The 19,318-nt window shown below is 46.0% G+C and overlaps 1 protein-coding gene across 1 annotated transcript in view; it reads right to left on the bottom strand.

The window, feature by feature from the left end:
• Window positions 1-1,094: 1,094 nt before the first annotated feature.
• The window catches only part of FAM120A (family with sequence similarity 120 member A), a 72,955-nt gene continuing 54,731 nt past the window's right edge, over window positions 1,095-19,318 (bottom strand). The window contains exons 13-17 of the mRNA XM_073574212.1: window positions 7,733-7,942; window positions 7,131-7,317; window positions 4,635-4,773; window positions 4,326-4,425; window positions 1,095-3,179 (exon numbers count right to left, since the gene is read on the bottom strand). Coding sequence (XP_073430313.1) covers window positions 2,868-3,179; window positions 4,326-4,425; window positions 4,635-4,773; window positions 7,131-7,317; window positions 7,733-7,942 — 948 coding nt within the window. The 3' untranslated portion in view covers window positions 1,095-2,867. The remainder of the gene's footprint in view (window positions 3,180-4,325; window positions 4,426-4,634; window positions 4,774-7,130; window positions 7,318-7,732; window positions 7,943-19,318) is intronic.

The raw sequence follows: 19,318 nt of genomic DNA, 5'->3' as shown, positions 1-19,318 counted from the left end.
CAAATTTGTATTATTTCACAGCATTCTGGGTGTTTTACAACCCCTTTAGAGGGAACCTGTCACTACCTTTTAGCCCTTTTCAAAGGCACTCCTATAATCCAGATGTCTCACCTAAGACAATGTCTCTAACGACAGTCCCGATGTGTCTCTCTCTCTCTCCGGGGCCCAGTGCTTCCTCTGTCTCCGCAATCGCCGTCTCCGACAACATTCACAAAGTCTGTTCAACTCTCGCGCCTGCACAGTGGGTAACGGGAGCTGCGCAGTGCAACGGACTGTGTGGAGGACATTGACCACGTCAATCAGGGCAGGAGGGTTGGCCATTGCATTATGGGAATAAAGGAGGCAGCGGAGCAAAGTCGAAAGACGCCCACTGACTCGATTGGTGCCAATTAGCATGGGGTGAGGGATAATTATAAAAGACATTTCTTAGTTATACAGGTGAGCTTGGCTCTTCCGAAAAAAAGTTTCAGGAGTGCTTGTAAAGACAACAAAGTTGGTGAATCTAGTTTACATAGGGAAAACTTGGGTGACCGGTTGCCTTAAAATGAGAACATTCCAGTTAGCTGCATCTATCACTAGAGAGAACTCAAACCCGCCGGGATTGGATGACCGTCTAACGTGTTTGGGGGCCCTCAAACTTATCCCGACAGATTGTCAGGGAGAGAAGGATCTGGCTTGTTGAATTTCAACAGCCAATCCTTTAGTTCGGTGATAAGATAAGCCGCTGCCAGAGGAATCCGGCAGCTCTCTCGAAAAGAACACAGGAGCAAAACGATCTGAGAAAAGAGAGTCAGTAGATCGCTGTCGGTCAAACGAACAAAGGTGTCCTAAATTCTATGGGTGAGGCTTAAGAGAGAGGCAAGCTTTTAGCTTGGAGCAGATAAGCGGGAAAAGAAGGTTTCTACACTTATAGTACTGAGAGAATGCTGATGAAGAGGAACCACTCACTTATAAAAAAAAAAAGTTACAGAAACTTTTAGGAACGAGGAACATGCATGGTTTTCTACGAAACATTTTAAATGAAGCTAAATCATATATAAAAAAAAAGAAAACAAATACACCAAAAAGCAATAAAAAGACAAGACATCCAGATGTATACTAAAAGAATAAAGATTTTTATTAAGCATTGTAAGTTGCATTCAATAGCCTTCAAACAAAACACACCACAATCCACCGACTTCCAGTCAAAGCCAACAGTAGTTCATTCTTGCACAATCCATGAGTTGGGGCAAAACTCCTTTCAACTTACATTAAAAAATACCTACTCAGCTCTTGCGGGCAAGGAACGGGGGAGTTACACCTCATTTCTGATCACTAATGAGTGATGAAGAGCATTAGGAGAATTATATGAAAACGAAGAGAAAGAAGTGATTTGGGATTTTTTTTCCCGTCAAAAAAGTACATTTAAAAGTTTTTTTTTGGAAACACGTTAACAGAAACATCGAAAAGGATACAGGTGTACTTTGCGGAAGGAAAAAAAAAAAAAGACTACGTTCCTGAAAGAGAAGATGCCAGGAAAGTAGCAGACCTGTCCTGCTAAAGAAGTTGGGGAGGGTGGGAGAAAGAGAGATTGGAAAGGATTAAAGAGCAAAGCACTTTATGATTTTTTTCATCACAGAATTCATTTTCTAACGTGAAAACAGCAACAAAGAACAATAATGCAATACAGCAATGGATACACCAGGGAAACGTTGATATTTAAACGGCTAGATAATTCGTATTATTTTTTTTTTTAGGATAAATGCAAACAGAGGTCAATAAATCACAAAAGTTTTTTTTTTTGTTTTTTCTTTAAAGGTTAGAGAGAGATCAGTCAATGACTAAACATAAGTAACATCTTTCAAAGAACTATTACTGATTATTAGTTTTTATTTTTTGTTTTTTTTCTCGTTTTGCAGATGGGCACAGAACTTGTAAGAATGGTAGAAATAGGACGAGAACATGCATAATATTAAACTACACACCTTAAAAATGATGGAACCATGCAGGTCAATAGTAGCACTAATGGTCTACGTCTGATTCAAGAAACCACACGACGTCATCGATCACGGATGCATGGTAGAACAGTATTACGGAAACTTTTTTTTTTTTTTTTTTAAAGAACGCCCGTTTTTCTCAATTTCGGGGTGGGGGGAAAGAAAAATAAGGGTTTTTTTTCTTCCTATGATTTCTAACTTGCTTGAATAATATGAGTAATGAGCATTTAAAATATCAGCAAAAATCTGCAAAGGTTACGCTATATTTTTTTGTGTTCCAATAAGTTGCATGTCTTAGTAGGAAAAAAAAAAAAAACCACGTCAACAGCGATGAAATAAAGAATGAAAAAAAATGCTTGTGCCATATTATCATAATCTGGAAACCAAAGTTTCTGATTTTTTTTTTTAAATCTCGTGACACAGTAATGTAAAATCAAATATAATGGCATACATATGGTGCCAGATACTACAAATTATATTTAAGCTATTTATATAAATATATACTGGGAAAAAAAAAAACTGCCAAAAATTTGTGTTCTAGTATCGCAAGAAACAGAACAAGCGGTTTTATTTTTGTCTTTCTTGTTGTTAGAACCAGTTTTTAAACTCTGCGTGTGTTTCTTTAAAGATGGGAGTCAAATGCTCTTATTCTCAACCTGTGATTCATCCTCGCGGCATTTTGACTACAACTGGTTAAAAAGTAAAATAAAATCTTTTCCTTTTTTTATTTTTTTTTAGCCTGACGTCAGAAGAGGGATCCGAATTTTTCCAAAAATCCTCATTTTTCGCTTAAAGAAAGGAAAAAAATGTACTTAACTGTAGGCTCTCCATCTTTCCAGATATTCCTCACCCAGAACTGTCTAACATCCTTCACCCTCTAGAAAAATAAGTTTACTCTTCTTTTTTAAAGACAGCCGCCGCGAGAGTCTCATCGTCGTGGCGCCCGCTGTCTGGAGCTAGTGCATTTGAGTGAGGATTTGTATTGCACTGTTTAGAGTCACTGCTTAAGGCACTTTCAGAGTGATTGGAAGGTCGGACGTCTCCCGAGCCCCCGTTGATCTGGGAAGCTTGTTTTTCCTCGTTCCCCACTCCGTTCTCGGCCAGAGATCCATCTGAAGACACGGCGGATGATTTGGAGTCTTCGGATTGTGTCTTAAGCTCTTTGGCCACTTCGGCGGCAGAAGTGGCGTATGGCGGCTTGGTCTACCGGTAAAAATGCACACAAGTCATAGTTATTAGCGGAAATTACAGCAAAGACGCATTTCAATGGAGATGGCAATCGTCGGAATGGGCTGTCGTAAGAAAGCTCACCCCTGATCATGGGCCGGTGCAAATATCCAAGCGATCACCGGATGAAAGAGCAAAACGCTAGTTTGCCGGGTGGTTCAATAGTTTATGCCGGAATAAATATAATTGTTGTCAACAGCACACAATACGTTATAGGGACAGAAAGCGCTTATCTATATTCTTCCTTCTTTGTAAGAGCGTAGAGAAGACTGTATCATATCAACGGTCGCCAACTGGCGGCAGTGGTCACATGAAGTAGCTGCATCACCTGCCTGCTGGGATATGCAGTGGGGAGGGTCAGAGGTGTGGAGAGTACGCAGTTTAGTTTATTTACTTTAACTATTAAAGGGGTTGTCCAGGTTTGGGGTTCAAGTCTGCAGTCGTGTGACTGCAGACTTGTGAATCCTCACATCATGCGCAGGATTCTCTGGTGCAAAGAGCCGGCAGTCATGTGACAGCAATCACGCAATTTGCACACTTTCGGCCTCATTACAACTAGACTTGTCAATTAACTTGTATTGAGAGAAGCGGGTCAAGTCTAGTTGGCATATGACTGCCTATACGCAATTGCATACATGCGCGCACATATTTTCAAAGTGGCTACCTGGCACGTTGTAGTGTTTACAGAGACACAGTCAGACTATACATCAAGTCTTGCGTCATACCAAACGTTAGGTGTTTTGAAGAGTTTCATTTTTTGTTAGATCTTAACGGGAACCAGTGAGCTGATTTGTGCTGCCCAGACCGCGGGCAGCATGATTGCAGTGAGGTATATCTTTCTCTAACGGTCCGGCGTTTCAGAGAAAATGTACTTTACAAATTTGCCTGGATCGACTTTGAAATGCCCCCAGGTAGATCTTCCCAGCGCTGCTAGAGGTGATTGACAGGTCTGTCCCTCGCGTGCACAGCGCAAGGGACTTGTCAATCAAGTGAAGCAGCATTGGGAGAAGCCGTCTGGGCACAGAGACAGACTAGTCTCGTCTCTGGTGGTAGGACAGTACAAGTGCACACACACTCCAATATCAAGCCCTCGATAATTTCCAGCATAGGTCAGTCATGTACCTGAAATGGCCCTTGATTTTTGTATCCTCCTCTTCCATAGTATTTACCCCCTCTTCCAAAAGTTCTTATAACTGGGGTTGATATAACTCCTCTGGGGCGTCTGAAAACAATATATAAAAAAATAATAATAAAATTACATTTCTGATGTTCCGTAAAAATAATTTTGTTAGGCATCAATTTGCAGAAAATCATTAAGCTAGGGTATGGACGTAGGTATTTCTGTCCAAACAGGTAAGAAATCTGAGAGTAGATGTTGGTGTTACGATCAAAAAATTATCACAATGGTAGTATTGAGCTATGCATACATACCCTCTATTTGGTCCACCAACGGAAACCACCTGCAGGGGAAACGGTCCTCTGCCACGTCCACGTCTTGTTCCTGCCCATTGACCGACCACCGTCCCGGCTATTTCTAGCTTTCCTCCCTGAGAAGGAATGGGCTGGACTCCTAAAGACATGACCAAATCACAAGTGGCTTAAGACTGGCTGTAAGATATCGCCGAGATGGCTGCACCCGGACAGCACGCTTGATCGTAATGATCTAGCGAGCCGACTGGCGTTCGTCTACTTTCATGGAAATGATCCCACCATCAAAAGATTTGAAGTTTTCAGAGAATTGTTTTCTGCCCCCCCCCAGTCACTCCATATTGTCAGCAGCACTCCTCGTGTATACACGGGTGAATGTGCTGCCAACCAGCAATGATTATTCTGCCATCAAAAATGCAATCCGTGGTAAAGCAGCCAATTATTGTTCACCATTCGATCGACTGATGCATTTAGACGGACAATGATCAGGAATAACAGATTCCTCTGGGAAAAGGGCTCCTTGGGGGCGGGGTGTACACCACCCAACTTCCTCCGTCACATGACCGACCATGACCTACTTGTGTCGGCAGCATTTTCCTACTCCCGCAGAACGATCAGTAATAGATCTTTCTGTGCACATAGGTTGCCGTTGTTCCCCATAGGACCACGTGCTGCTGAGAACGATGATTTTTTAAAGGGACTGGTCTTGGGATAACTAATTGATTGCTGGAAATCTTCCAAGAGTGATAACTTTTTCATTCGATATAGCAGAATGAAGGATTTATTTTTCTTTTACAGAAGTAGTTTTTGGGACAGAAATTTTCAAGTTTGGAGAAAAAATGCTTTTCCGATATATTGTTCTTTGTTTTGTGTTTTATAGCAGTCATTGTGCGGCAAAAATTCCTCAGGTAAAGACAATTAAAGAGATAAACCAAAAACGAAAAAAGTTATTATTGTATTTTTCGGATTATAAGACGCACTTTTTCCCCAAAAAATTTAGAGGGGGGGGTGCGTCTTATAATGCGGACATACCTTACCAGTCGCGGTGGAGGAGGGTCACAGGGTCGCTGGTGGAGGAGGCAAGAGTTGAGTGTTGCTGCAGGCTGGGATGAGGGAGTGTTCCGATATGCGCTGCTGCGGGTGTTCGGTGGTCCGGGGGGGGCTCTGCCGGCATTTTGTGAAAGCTCCGAGCTCCCGCACTTACATGCGGCCTCCAGCAACGCTCCACTCCTGCCTCATCCAGCAGCAAACCTGGGACCTTGCTGCAACGCAGCCACCACCCCCGGTAAGCAATAAGACGCATAGATTATAAGAAGCACCACCATTTTATTAAAAAAAAATTTTCGCCTCACAATTTGGGGTGCGTCTTATAATCCACAAAATACGGTACATCTTTTCTAAGTGTTTAAAAAGAGTTTAGAACTTTGCAAGAAACCAAAAATGGCAGTTTTGGCGTTTTGATTTTATTTCCCTTTATATTTGGAGAGTATGTTTATAGAGCATTTATGTTTTTACAGCTTCACAGATTATTTTTAATTTCTTCATTTTTAAAAGAGGGAAAAGCCAGATGATTTCCATGTTGTTGTTTTTATAATAGTTTTGAAAGTTTTTGTTTTTTTTTAACCTTTTCACTGTATTTATTACCCATAGGGAGCTTAATCGTGAGTATTTTTATATAATACAATAAAGTATTGCAGTATATAGTGAAAATCGCAGTCTCCTATGAAGATAAGCCTGTGCCTGGGATCAAAATTTAACCATGATGGCAGCGAGGTAGAGGGCTTCAGCAGGCCCTGGCAACCTATCAAAACCCACAATTGAATTGCAGGAATCAATGAGCTCCCAATCTGGATGTCCACTGTGATTGTGCCTCTTATGCGTCGCTGTTGGTGATTGACATTTTAGTGGTAAAACAGCAGCGATCGGAACCAGCTTCGATAGCTGCCATCATTGGCCATTGCCAGCTGTATAATACAGTCAGCACCAGCTTTGTATAAAGGCCGGGATCACACATGCGAGGAATACGGACGAGTCTCGCATGTTAATACCCGGCACTGCAGCCGGCACTCGGGAGCGGAGAGTGCAGCTCCATGTATTGCTGTGCGGCCCCATGCTCCGATCCGGGTGCGGCAGTGCCGGGTGTTAACATGCAAGACGCGCCCGTATTCCTCTCATGTGTGATCCCGGCCTAATGTGGGCTCAGCTTCTGAGCCCATTCCCAATATAGGATGTATTTGTACGTCCTAGATTAGGAAGGGGTTAACCTGACAGGCATTCTTACCCCAATTAAAAATGTAACGATATGATAGGAATTAAATCTTCCTTTGGTAACAGGGTTACATGAGCCTGATGCAAACCCAGTGACCTCCAATCTGCTCTGGAAACCCCCATCTTCCTTAAAGTGTAGGATGCACCCTTTATAATATTTCCTTCTCATGAAAATGCAACCAATAAGTAGGTCCAAATTAGCATTTGGTTTCGCCACACACACACACGTACCAGAGAATCCTCCTCTTCCTCTGCCTGGAGGTGGAGGCATTGGTCCAAAAGGTCGTGGATACATAGCAGCAGGGTAGAAAGGCATGGCAGGTGGCGGTGGGAATGGCAGTGGGTGGTTCTGCCTGGAAAAGTGTAGCCCTTCCAGGATGCTTTGCCTCATCTTATCCACCTTGGCAGCTTGTTCAGCCTGCAAAAGAAACGCACCTTACTGCATCTTGGAGGCCCATTTTTGGGGAATTTTTCTGGAATAATTTGGGGTTTTGTCTTGATTAAAGTTGCTGCTCTCTAACCTGATCTCTCGGAATAACTCCCGGACACGGCCAAAGACATTTTTAAGCCTTTGTATTACTGGGATATCTCCATCAGCCATCTACAGGTTAGAAGATAACTACTACAATAGAAGGGATTTGACTCCTTGGACTGATCGTCACAGTGGGGTCCCACGTCCCCCTTTTGAATGAAGCAGCACTGGCACCTGCCCGGACTGAACATCTTCTAGTCCAGGAATATGTCCACTGAACCTGCTCCCAACGTGATTTCTCTACATTCCCAAGACGACCGATTCCTCAAGCACTTACCTAGAAGAGCTCTGGGGGACATACCTGACCATCACAGAGGTCAATTAGTGAGGCCTTTTCCCTGGTGGCTTTTATGAGCTTGCTTTGAAACAATTTTCCATCAAAATACATCCAGGGACAGCAGTGCTCCCAGGGAATGGGCTGGCCGCAGGCGTCGTTGGCCAGAAGAGCCATGTCCACGCCACTCATGAATAGGGCAGACAGCTGAATCCCTCTGGGGTCTAGATTATCAATCTGCAACAAGAATAACCCAAGTGAAGAGACAATACACAAACTAAAAGGTTTGGGACTTTGACCTAACGTGAAGGCATCATAGCAGAAATGGATCAAATTTTCCATAAATTTTTTTAAAAACTTTGGCACTGAATGTAAATTTGTGTATTGTCAAAGGACGCGTTTTTGTTCCATCTGTAAGCTACATTTTTATTTCTGAGGTCATACTTTTAGTACGAGGGGCGGGACTACCGCTGATGCAGCTGCGACGGGGCCTGGAGTCCTCAGGGGCCCAATCGCGGAGCTGCAGCCGCTCATTGGCTGTGCAGCTCAGTTCTTTGATTGGCTGCAACTGGCTGCTCTGTGGGCACAGGACCTGTGAGGAGGTCACAGGAGGGGAGGAATCAGGAGTCACATGCTCAGGGGCCTCTGTCCGAGGTCCCTGATCATGTGTCCCCCTGACTTCTCCCCTCCTGTGACCTCATCACAGGTCCTGTGCACACAGCCCTCAGTGTTGGCAGAACTCTGCCGTGCTGGTTGTCATTTTGCACTGCTGGATGAGGGTAAGTTTGTGTGTGGAGTGAGGAGTTAACAGCAGGGCTGTGGAGTCGGAGTCGTGGAGTCGGAGCTCATTTTGGTGGAGTCGGAGTCAGTATAAAATGGACCGACTCAGACTCCTAAAATATATAATAAATTGGGTACAGTAGTTCAATGCCGAATGTGCTGAATATTTTTTCATAGGAATTTGGGAAATGTCCTATAAATGGCTGTTCTATTCCTGATCTAAGGCTACATTCACACACAGCGTTTTTTGAGTATACGTTTTTCAGTTGCAAAACCAGATCAGATTTTTAAAAAACGGCATCACCTGGAAGGTTTTTGAGCTCATAGCTAATGTTTTCAATAGCAAAAGCAGATTAGAAATCTGCTCTATCCATTTATCCCTATCTGTCTATCAATACCATATCTGTACCAAAAAGAATGAAAGCCGGGTAGCACACAGACTAACACTCCTTTTTTTTTTAGCACCAGTCAGGTACACCTCATAGCTGCCCAAAAGGACACCCAGGACAGGCATTGCTCGTCTTCAGTAACACATCAACATCAATCGATAGTTGGAATAAATAGACTGCATTCACCACCACATCTTCTTAAGGTGCAGGCTTTATTTTCAAGTGTAGGGGTGTGCAGTATGATGTTCTGCAGCAGCTGAGGTGTGCAGTATGAAATTCTGCGCAACAGTATGAGGTTCTGCCCCCCCCCCCCCCCCTAGGTTTGATCCTGGCTACACCCATAGTATGAATGCAACCTGAGGATCTAGGCTTTATCTTAGCCGAGATAAGTCATAGTGTGTGTGTGTGTGTGTGTATGTATATATATACATACATATATATATATTATATATACACATACATATATATACATACACACACACACACACACACACACACACACACACACACAGTACAGACCAAAAGTTTGGACACACCTTCTCATTCAAAGCGTTTTCTTTATTTTCATGACTATGAAAATTGCAGATTCACTCTGAAGGCATCAAAACAATGAATTAACACATGTGGAATTATATAATTAACAAAAAAGTGTGAAGCAACTGAAAATATGTCTTATATTCTAGGTTCTTCAAAGTAGCCACCTTTTGCTTTGATTTCTGCTTTGCACACTCTTGGCATTCTCTTGATGAGCTTCAAGAGGTAGTCACCGGAAATGGTTTTCACTTCACAGGTGTTTAATAAGTGGGATTTCTTGCCTTATAAATGAGGTTGGGACCATCAGTTGTGTTGTGCAGAAGTCTGGTGGATACACAGCTGATAGTCCTACTGAATAGACGGCTAGAATTTGTATTATGGCAAGAAAAAAGCAGCTGAGTAAAGAAAAACGAGTGGCCATCATTACTTTTAGGCTATGTGCACACGTACCGGAACTCTCGCGGAAATTACCACGAGAATTCCGGAATTCCATTCCGCGGGAAACACGGGTATTACATACCTGGTAATGTGTTTTTCCAGGGGACATGACGGCACCACGAGAGAGGGGATCCGCCCTACGAGGACAGGAAACCTTCAAGATAAAAGGGGGCGGCTCCTCTCTCCGCATCAGTTGTTTTACAGAGCACAAGAGGAACTCCGCCGGTTAGTGCACACATAAATAATACCTATTTTACACTGCTAAATTTCCCACACCAAGGGAGTGTATAATACTAACAAAAAACACCCAACTAATGACGTGATCAAATAGGGCGGGAATATAAGGGTGCCGTCATGTCCCCTGGAAAAACACATTACCAGGTACGTAATACCCGTGTTTTTCCATGGTACATGACGGCACCACGAGAGAGTTACAGAGATTTGTATTCTCTTTTAGGGGGGGATCACTGCCTGCAACACTCTTCTCCCAAATGTGAGATCAGAGGTAGCAGATAGGTCTAATCTGTAATGTCTGAAAAAGGTAGATGGAGAGGACCAAGTGGCCGCCTTACATATTTGGTCGATGGAGGCGTCCGCTCTCTCCGCCCAGGATGTTGCCATGGCTCTCGTGGAGTGGGCTTTTAGGCCCTCTGGAACAGCCCTGCCTGCACTACTATATGCTAGTATGATGGCCTCTCTCACCCATCTAGCTATAGTTTGCTTAGAGGCTTTAAGGCCTTTCCTTGCCCCCTGGTATGAGATAAACAAGGCCCTCTGTTTCCTCCATGGTTTTGTCACCTCTAAATACTGTAGGATACATCTCCTAACGTCTAGACAATGTAACCTCTCTTCCTTTTTGTTACCAGGGTAAGGACAGAAGGATGGCAAGATTATTTCCTGAGCTCTGTGGAATTTCGACACTACCTTAGGGAGGTATGCTGGATCTAATCTTAACACGACTCTATCGTCCATAACCTGAGTGTATGGCGGGTCTGCTGATAGCACGTAGGGTTGGGGACTTACACGCACTGATGTGAGTGCCACTAATAAGGCTGTTTTTAAGGTTAACACTTTGTCTGATATTGCGTCTATTGGTTCAAATGGACTTTCCGTTAGGGATGATAGGACTAAATTTAGATCCCAGGGAGGAGGTTTAGGCGATGGGACAGAGTCAGCTCTAGTACAGGCCCGGATAAATCTGGCGACCCATCTATCGCTTGCCAGGTCATAGTTGAATAATGCTGCCAGGGCTGAAACGTGTACTTTCAGGGTGCTGACCGCTAAGCCCAAGTCTAAGCCCCTTTGCAGAAACTCTAGCACTGCCCTTACCGGTACTTCCCCTTCCTGTATTGGGCCTGAGGTGGATAAGAACTTCCTCCATATCCTCCCATATATTTTTGTAGTCACTGGTTTTCTGCTGCTGATTAAGGTGGAAATCAATCTCGCTGAAAACCCTTTCTTTTCTAATAGTGACCTTTCAAATTCCAGGCTGTCAAATGCAGCCTGAAATTCGGAGGATGATTGAAGGGACCCTGTGTTAGGAGGTCGTGATCCTCTGGGAGCACCCATGGGTCTGTCACTGACATTACTCTCAGCCAATAGAACCACGGCCTTTTTGGCCAAAAGGGAGCTATCATAATTACTCTGGCTTGGTCCTCCCTGATCTTTTTCAGGACTAATGGAATGAGGCATATCGGAGGGAATGAGTACAGGAGACCTGATGTCCATTTTATTCTGAAGGCGTCTACCGCCAGTGACTTGTCTGCTGGTCTTAGGGAGCAGAATTTTTGAACTTTTCTGTTGGTTTTTGAGGCGAAGAGATCTATTATGGGTTTTCTCCACCTCTGCACAATTTGCTGAAAAATGGACTCTTTTAGGCACCATTCTCCTTGCTTTAAGTGATTCCTGCTCAGAAAGTCCGCCCTCAGGTTGTCCGCGCCTCGGATATGCAGGGCCGATAATGAAAGGAACTGATGTTCCGCCAGAGTCAGGATTCTTTTTGCTATTTCCATCAATGACCGAGAACGAGTGCCCCCTTGATGGTTCACGTATGCAACCGCTGTACGATTGTCTGATAGGACTTTCACATGATGTCCTCTCAGGTGTGTCAGTAATCCTTCCAGCGCTCTTTCGATGGCTAGCAGTTCCCACTCGTTTGAGGATAGATCTTTTTCCCCCTGAGCCCAAATATCTTGGAGCCATAGGGTGTCTAGATGGGCTCCCCAGCCCCAGGGACTGGCATCTGTCGTGACTACTCTGGAGGCTGCATATGTCCAGGGTACTCCCCTCGGAGCGGACTCTATCTGTAACCACCATTTTAGCGACTGGAGTACAGGATCCGGGATGGTGAGCTTCTGTTCTAACTGCCCCTGAAGCGTCAGATCGCTTTGTAACACACACCACTGAAGTTCCCTTGCGTGAAATTGTGCCCATTTTACCGCTGGTATGCAGGAGGTTAGGGACCCCAGCACTGACATGGCTTTCCTCAGAGTCATTGTTGGCTTTCCTAATGTTGTTCTGATTAGGTTTTTGATTTTCTCTTCTTTTTCCTTTGGGAGGCGACACTCCTGTATTACCGAGTCTATTGTTAGGCCCAAAAAATTCTGGACCATCGTTGGCTCCAACCTGGATTTTTTGAAGTTCAGTTGCCAACCCAGAGTCTGAAGAGTCTCTATCACTGTCTTGACTTGTTCCTGACAGTGAGCGAAATCTTTCCCCACTATCAAGAAGTCGTCCAGATATGGTATTACTAGAGCATCTTTTTCTCTGAGATGTGCCGTGACCTCCGCAATTAACTTCGTAAAGACCCGGGGGGCTGTTGCTACCCCAAAGGGCAGAGCCTTGTATTGAAAATGATGCCACTGAGAGTTTATCTGGACTGCCACCCTGAGATATTTGCGGTCTTGCTGCCGAATCGGGACATGATAGTAAGCGTCCTTGAGATCCAGGACCGCCATGTAACACCGAGGGAAGAGGAGTTTTACTGTAGATCTTATTGTCTCCATCTTGAATGATGGGACTACTAGATACTTGTTGAGGCCTTTCAGGTTTACAATCGTCCTCCAGGAATCGTCTGGTTTCTTTATCAGAAACAGGGGGGAGTAAAAGCCTCTCTTCTTTTCTTTTTCTGGAACTTCTTCCAGTACGAGTTTTTGTACAAGCGATAATACCTCCTCTTCCAAACTCTTTTGTCTTTCCTGAGATGATTGTACCGGAGTTTGAATGAATTTTTGTGGTGGCCAATGGTGGAATTTTAACTCCAGACCTGACCCTACTATCTGTCGGATCCAGGTGCTGGATGAGATTCTTTCCCAGGCTGGGAGGAAGTGAGAGAGCCTTCCCCCCACCTGAGAAGGACCGTCACTGGGTGGGTTTTTTGGCTTCTCTCGGGGGCTTACTGAAATAGAAGCCTCTCCCTCCTCTGTATCGTCTGTCGGAATTGCTCCTGTCACGATCTTTAAATTGTTGTCTCCTGAACTTTCGGCCCCTCTGAATGGAGCGCCGAAAGGCCTGAACTGGTTGTTTCGGAAAATTCTTTTTGGTATCACTCGCTTTCTCCAGCACTTCATCCAATGCCGGGCCGAACAAGAAATTTCCTTCACATGGTAGAGAGCAAAGTTTCATTTTCGCCTGGATGTCCCCCGGCCAGCATTTGAGCCATACCGCCCGCCGTCCTACATTGGTTAAGGCTGCTGATTTTGAGGCTAGTCTGGCCGAATCTGCTGATGCCTCTGCGAGAAAGTTTGCCGCTGCCCTAATAGCCGGTAATGATTCCAGAATCGTCTCTCTGGGAACCCCTTGTTCCAATTGATCCTCCAAGTTGTCTGTCCATATCTTTAAGGACCTAGCCACACAAGTGGCTGCGATGGCGGGTCTTAGTGCGCCAGCCGAGGTTTCCCAGGCTGCCTTAAGGCAACTATCCGCCTTTCGGTCCAGTGGCTCTTTTAGAAACCCCAAGTCTTCAAAGGGTAGGGAGGATTTTCTGGCGACCTTTGATATCGCCACATCAATTTTGGGGGTCCTATCCCAGGATGAGGATGCCTCTTCCTCAAATGGGTATCTCCTCTTCAGGGAATTTGTATTCTGGGATTTCCTTTCTGGTTTTTCCCACTCGCGATTTATGAGTGCTTTCAGTTGCTCATTAACAGGGAAGGTTCTACGTTTTCTCTTTTGCAGTCCACTAAACATGAGATCTTGGGCTGTCTTTTTTGTCCGCTCTTCTACTAGCCCCATGGTAGATCTAACTGCTTTAATGAGTTCATCCGTAGCTTCTACTGGAAACGTATCTTCCCCGTCCGAGCTACTTCCTGAGTACTGCCACTTATTTGAGTCGTCTTCTGACCCTGTAGAGTCCTGTTGAGAGACCCCTGAGGGGCTTAATCTCCTAGCTTTTCTTTCCGTATCTACCGTTTGTAATGCTCTTACTGACTTGGAAACTTCTGTCTGAATTATGGCCCTCAAACTATCCAAAAATGAGGGTGTCTCCTCCGCTATGGTCTTGTTAATGCACTCCTGGCATAATTTTTTGTTCCAGGCTGTTTCTACGGGACTTTTACATAAAGCACATTCTTTATTTTTTGACTTTCCTCTATATTTCTTAGGGACCTCCTATACTCCATCCCGTCCATATATATAAGAGGAGGAGGAGAGAAAAAGAGAGGCAAAAAAGAGAAAGAGAACAGACATTAGATTACTGGACTTTCTCGAGGTTCACTCACCACTCGGACGCTTCATAGAACGGGTACCGGATCTGGAGGTTGGCTGGTCCTCTCACTGTCTCCCAACGAGACTACGGACCCCTCTTTTTTGCGGTGACGATCCGCCCGTGCGCCGCCCGAGTGGCTCACACTACTGCTGCGGCGTGCTTTTGCTTTTTCGTCTGAGCACGACCGCCTCTCCTTCGCTTCCTGGCGCGGTTGTATATGCTCTGGCGAAGGGCTCTCCATTATGCTGCATATGGCTGCAAGCAGTCACCCCACTCAGAATTGGTGATGTGACACCCGCTCGCCTTTCCTGGCGATTTAAATAGTACCTTTTTTTTTTTTTTTTTCCCTTCCTTCCCTTCCGTGCGCGCTCGTGCCCCCCCCGGGACCGCGCACTCTTCCTGTCACTCCCAGGCCCCGCGGTGCCGTGCGCCCCCTCCACTTCCGGGTCGCACGCAACCGCTTCCGGTTCGGCGGCCATCATGCGCGCTCCGAGTGCGCGCTGCCCCCGGTGCGGCCAGACGACCTGCTGTGCGGGCCGGGTGAGCGCTTGGGCCCCCTATTTCGGGGCCCCACTGCCTGCAACACTCCCCCTTACCCCCGATGGACCTGGACCACGGATCAGCCACACCTGCCGCCGCTGATGTCATCCATGGTGGGCCTGGACTCCCATGCTGCAGAGCACCTTCTGACTGCAGGTACGCTGCAGGGTCCGGTGTCTGGCCTTCGACAGGGAGGGTCACTGTCCGTGGCCTCCGAGGAGCTCTTCTGCCCCGGCACCGATGTGTCTCCTGGGCTGCATGGCCACTATATGTCGACAGGGAGGGAGCACGGAAAGTGGCCTCCGTGGACTTCTATGGGGCAAGTTTTGGTCATCTTGGAGGGTACACGAACTATGGTCTCCGAGGCATCATTCCTTCACCCGGGCAACTGCCTCACGGGCTGTGGCCATGCACTCGCTCAGGGGGGACATAGGAATATATGGCCCCCGAGGCGACTACCGGTACCTGGTGACGGGTGTAGCAGACCAGTGCCTGCCACTAATCACCCGACCCAGGCCCAGGCATCCTCTTCGGAATCTTTAAAGAGGCTTTCATCTTGAGGGTTCCCCGTCGAGGACAGGAAACCAACTGATGCGGAGAGAGGAGCTGCCCCCTTTTATCTTGAAGGTTTCCTGTCCTCGTAGGGCGGATCCCCTCTCTCGTGGTGCCGTCATGTACCATGGGAAAAAAAATCGCATTTTAAATTCCCGCGATTTTCCCGCGGAAAAACTAGCATTTTGCAAGCATAATTAGATTGCAAAATGCTAGCGTTTTCCAAGCGATCTGTAGCATCGCTTGGAGAACTGATTGACAGGTTGGTCACACTCGTCAAACAGTGTTTGACGAGTGTGACCAACTTTTTACTACTGAGGCCGCCTATGCAGCATCAGTAGTAAAAGATAAAATGCAAAAAAAAATAAAAAATGGTGTTATTCTTACCTTCCGACGTCCCGCGCAGCCGTTCCCAGTAATCCTTTGCGAAAATGCCCGCGATGACGTCCGTTCTCGCGGGATCGCGATGTCTCGCGGTAATTCGCGATGACGTCGCTCGAATGACCGAGAGACTTCGCGATCCCGCGAGAACGGACGCCATCGCGGGCACTTTCGCAAAGGATTACTGGGAACAAGAGCGTGGAGAGGCGCGGGAAGGCTGCGCAGGACGCCAGAAGGTGAGAATAACAATATTTTTTATTTTAAATTCTATTTTTTACAGGGATATGGTACCCAAAGACCGGAGGACAGTCTCTTCTCCTCCGGACCGTGGGTACCATCCGCAAATGTTCTGCTTACTTTCCGCATGGTGTGCACAGCCACATGCGGGAAGTAAGCGGAACAATGCATTCCTATGGGTGCGGGATCGCCGCGATTCCGCAAAATTAATGAGCATGCTGCGTTTTTTACCGCGAAGCGATTCCGCCGCGGTAAAAACCGCAGCATTAGCACAGCATTGCGGAATCCCATAGGAATGCATGGGATGCTTATTTTTCGCGTTTTCGCGGTTAAAACCACCGCGGAAACGCGAAAAAAACGCCACGTGTGAACTCAGCCTAAGAGATGAAGGTCAGTCAGTCCGAAAAATTGGGAAAACTTTGAAAGTGTCCCCAAGTGCAGTGGCAAAAAACAAAAAGCGCTACAAAGAAACTGGCTCACATGAGGACCACCCCAGGAAAGGAAGACCAAGAGTCACCTATACTGCGGAGGATAAGTTCATCCGAGTCACCAGCCTCAGAAATCGCAGGTTAACAGCAGCTCAGATTAGAGACCAGGTCAATGCACACAGAGTTCTAGCAGCAGACACATCTCTACAACTGTTAAGAGGAGACTTTATGCAGCAGGCCTTCATGGTAAAATAGCTGCTAGGAAACCACTGCTAAGGACAGGCAACAAGCAGAAGAGACTTGTTTGGGCTAAAGAACACAAGGAATGGACATTAGACCAGTGGAAGTCTGTGCCTTGGTCTGATGAGTCCAAATTTGAGATATTTGGTTCCAACCACCATGTCTTTGTGCGACGCAGAAAAGGTGAACGGATGGACTCTACATGCCTAGTTCCCACCGTGAAGCATGGAGGAGGAGGTGTGATGGTGTGGGGGTGCTTTGCTGGTGACACTGTTGGGGATTTATTCAAAACTGAAGGCATACTGAAGCAGCATGGCTACCACAGCATCTTGCAGCGTCATGCTATTCCATCCGGTTTGTGTTTAGTTGGACCATCATTTATTTTTCAACAGGACAATGATCCCAAACACCCCTCCAGGCTGTGTAAGGGCTATTTGACCAAGAAGGAGAGTGATGGGGTGCTACGCCAGATGACCTGGCCTCCACAGTCACCAGACCTGAACCCAATCGAGATTGTTTGGGGTGAGCTGGACCGCAGAGTGAAGGCAAAAGGGCCAACAAGTGCTAAGCATCTCTGGGAACTCCTTCAAGACTGTTGGAAGACCATTTCCAGTGACTACCTCTTGAAGCTCATCAAGAGAATGCCAAGAGTGTGCAAAGCAGTAAAGCAAAAGGTGGATACTTTGAAGAATCTAGAATACAAGACTTTCAGTTGTTTCACACTTTTTTGTTAATTATATAATTCCACATGTGGTAATTCATAGTTTTGATGCCTTCAGAGTAAATCTACAATTTTCATAGTCATGAAAATAAAGAAAACTCTTTGAATGAGAAGGTGTGTCCAAACTTTGGTCTGTTCTGTATGTATGTAATCGATATTATAAAGTGTATTACATATTTACAATTTATTACAGTTTTTTGTGTTCTAAAGTTGTATTCCAATAAATAGATATTCTGTTCTATCTAAATATCTTGATTATTGGATCATAGAAATGATTAAATGTCTGATGTTCACATTGCACTAGAATAAATTTTTCACTTAAATATAAGCAATATATGTGGGAGTCGGAGTCGGAGTCTGTGTAAGGGAAATTGAGGAGTCGGAGTCGCAGGTTTGGCTTACCGACTCCACAGCCCTGGTTAACAGGGTGGATGTAGCAGAACCGTGTGTATGAGGTGTGGGGAACCGTGTGTGTACGAAGTGTATGGTACGAAGTGTATGGTGCGGAGCCGTGTGTGTACGGAGCGCAGCCGTGTGTGTATGAGGTGTACGGAGCGGAGCCGTATGTGTACTAGGTGTACGGAGCAGAGCCGTGTGTGTACGAGGTGAGCGGAGCAGTGTGTGCGCGAGTTGTATGGAGCAGAGCCGAGTGTGTACGGAGCAGAGCCGAGTGTGTACGGAGCAGAGCCGAGTGTGTACGAGGTGAGCGGAGCCGTGTGTGTGCGAGTTGTATGGAGTAGAGTCGAGTGTGTACGAGGTGTGCGGAGCCATGTGTGTACGGAGCACAGCCGTGTGTGTACGAGGTGTACGGAGCGGAGCCGTGTGTGTACGAGGTGAGCGGAGCGGTGTGTGCACGAGGTGTATGGAGAAGAGCCGTGTCTGCGAAGTGTATGGAGCGCAGCCGTGTACGAAGCGGAGCCTGTGTGTACGGAGCGCTGCCGTGTGTATACGAGGTGTACGGAGCGGAGCTGTGTGTGTACCAGGTGAGTGGAGTCGTGTGTACGAGGTGTACGGAGCAGAGCTGTGTGTGCGAAGTGTATGGAGCGCAGCCGTGTGTGTGTGAGGTGTACGAAGCGGAGCCATGTGTGTATGAGGTGAGCGGAGCAGAGCCGCGCATGTAAAAGGTGTATGGAGCCGCGAGTGTACGAGGAGATGTGCGTGTATTTTGGCATGGGGGCCCCATTTGACAGTTCGAAGCGGGGCCCATAACTCTCTAGTTACGCCATTGTTTAGCACCATAATGTTTTTACTATGAGTAAAACTCTCAGCTCTCGTGACATGTTCTGACCCAGCTTTACAATAACTAGCAATGTTATAAAAATGGCAGAGTTGATCAAAACTATTCACAGAAGCCACGAGGATAAGTCCATGACCACCTGAGCAGAGCACCGAGAGCCTCCAACTACCTGTGGCATCCACGGCATCTCTTCTTATGTAGGCCATGAGATGTTTAACGTTGCAGAGCGACACACACATGATGTCATGGGAGTCTACTAAACAAGAGACACCGAGGATGTCACAGGTACTTGGAGGTTCGCTGTGCTCTGGTCCGGCTGCCACGGATTACCGTATCGACTGCTGACGTGGCTGCATAACGATTTACTCAACTCTTAACAAAAAACATCACAACACTGGCCTAAAGTGCTGCTGAAAAGAATAAACTATTAG

The sequence above is a fragment of the Dendrobates tinctorius genome, unplaced genomic scaffold (genome assembly GCF_039654945.1).
Source record: "Dendrobates tinctorius isolate UK_male_01 unplaced genomic scaffold, ASM3965494v1 ptg000038l, whole genome shotgun sequence".
In the NCBI taxonomy this organism is placed as follows: domain Eukaryota; kingdom Metazoa; phylum Chordata; class Amphibia; order Anura; family Dendrobatidae; genus Dendrobates; species Dendrobates tinctorius.
This window is presented reverse-complemented; position numbering and strand designations above follow the sequence as displayed.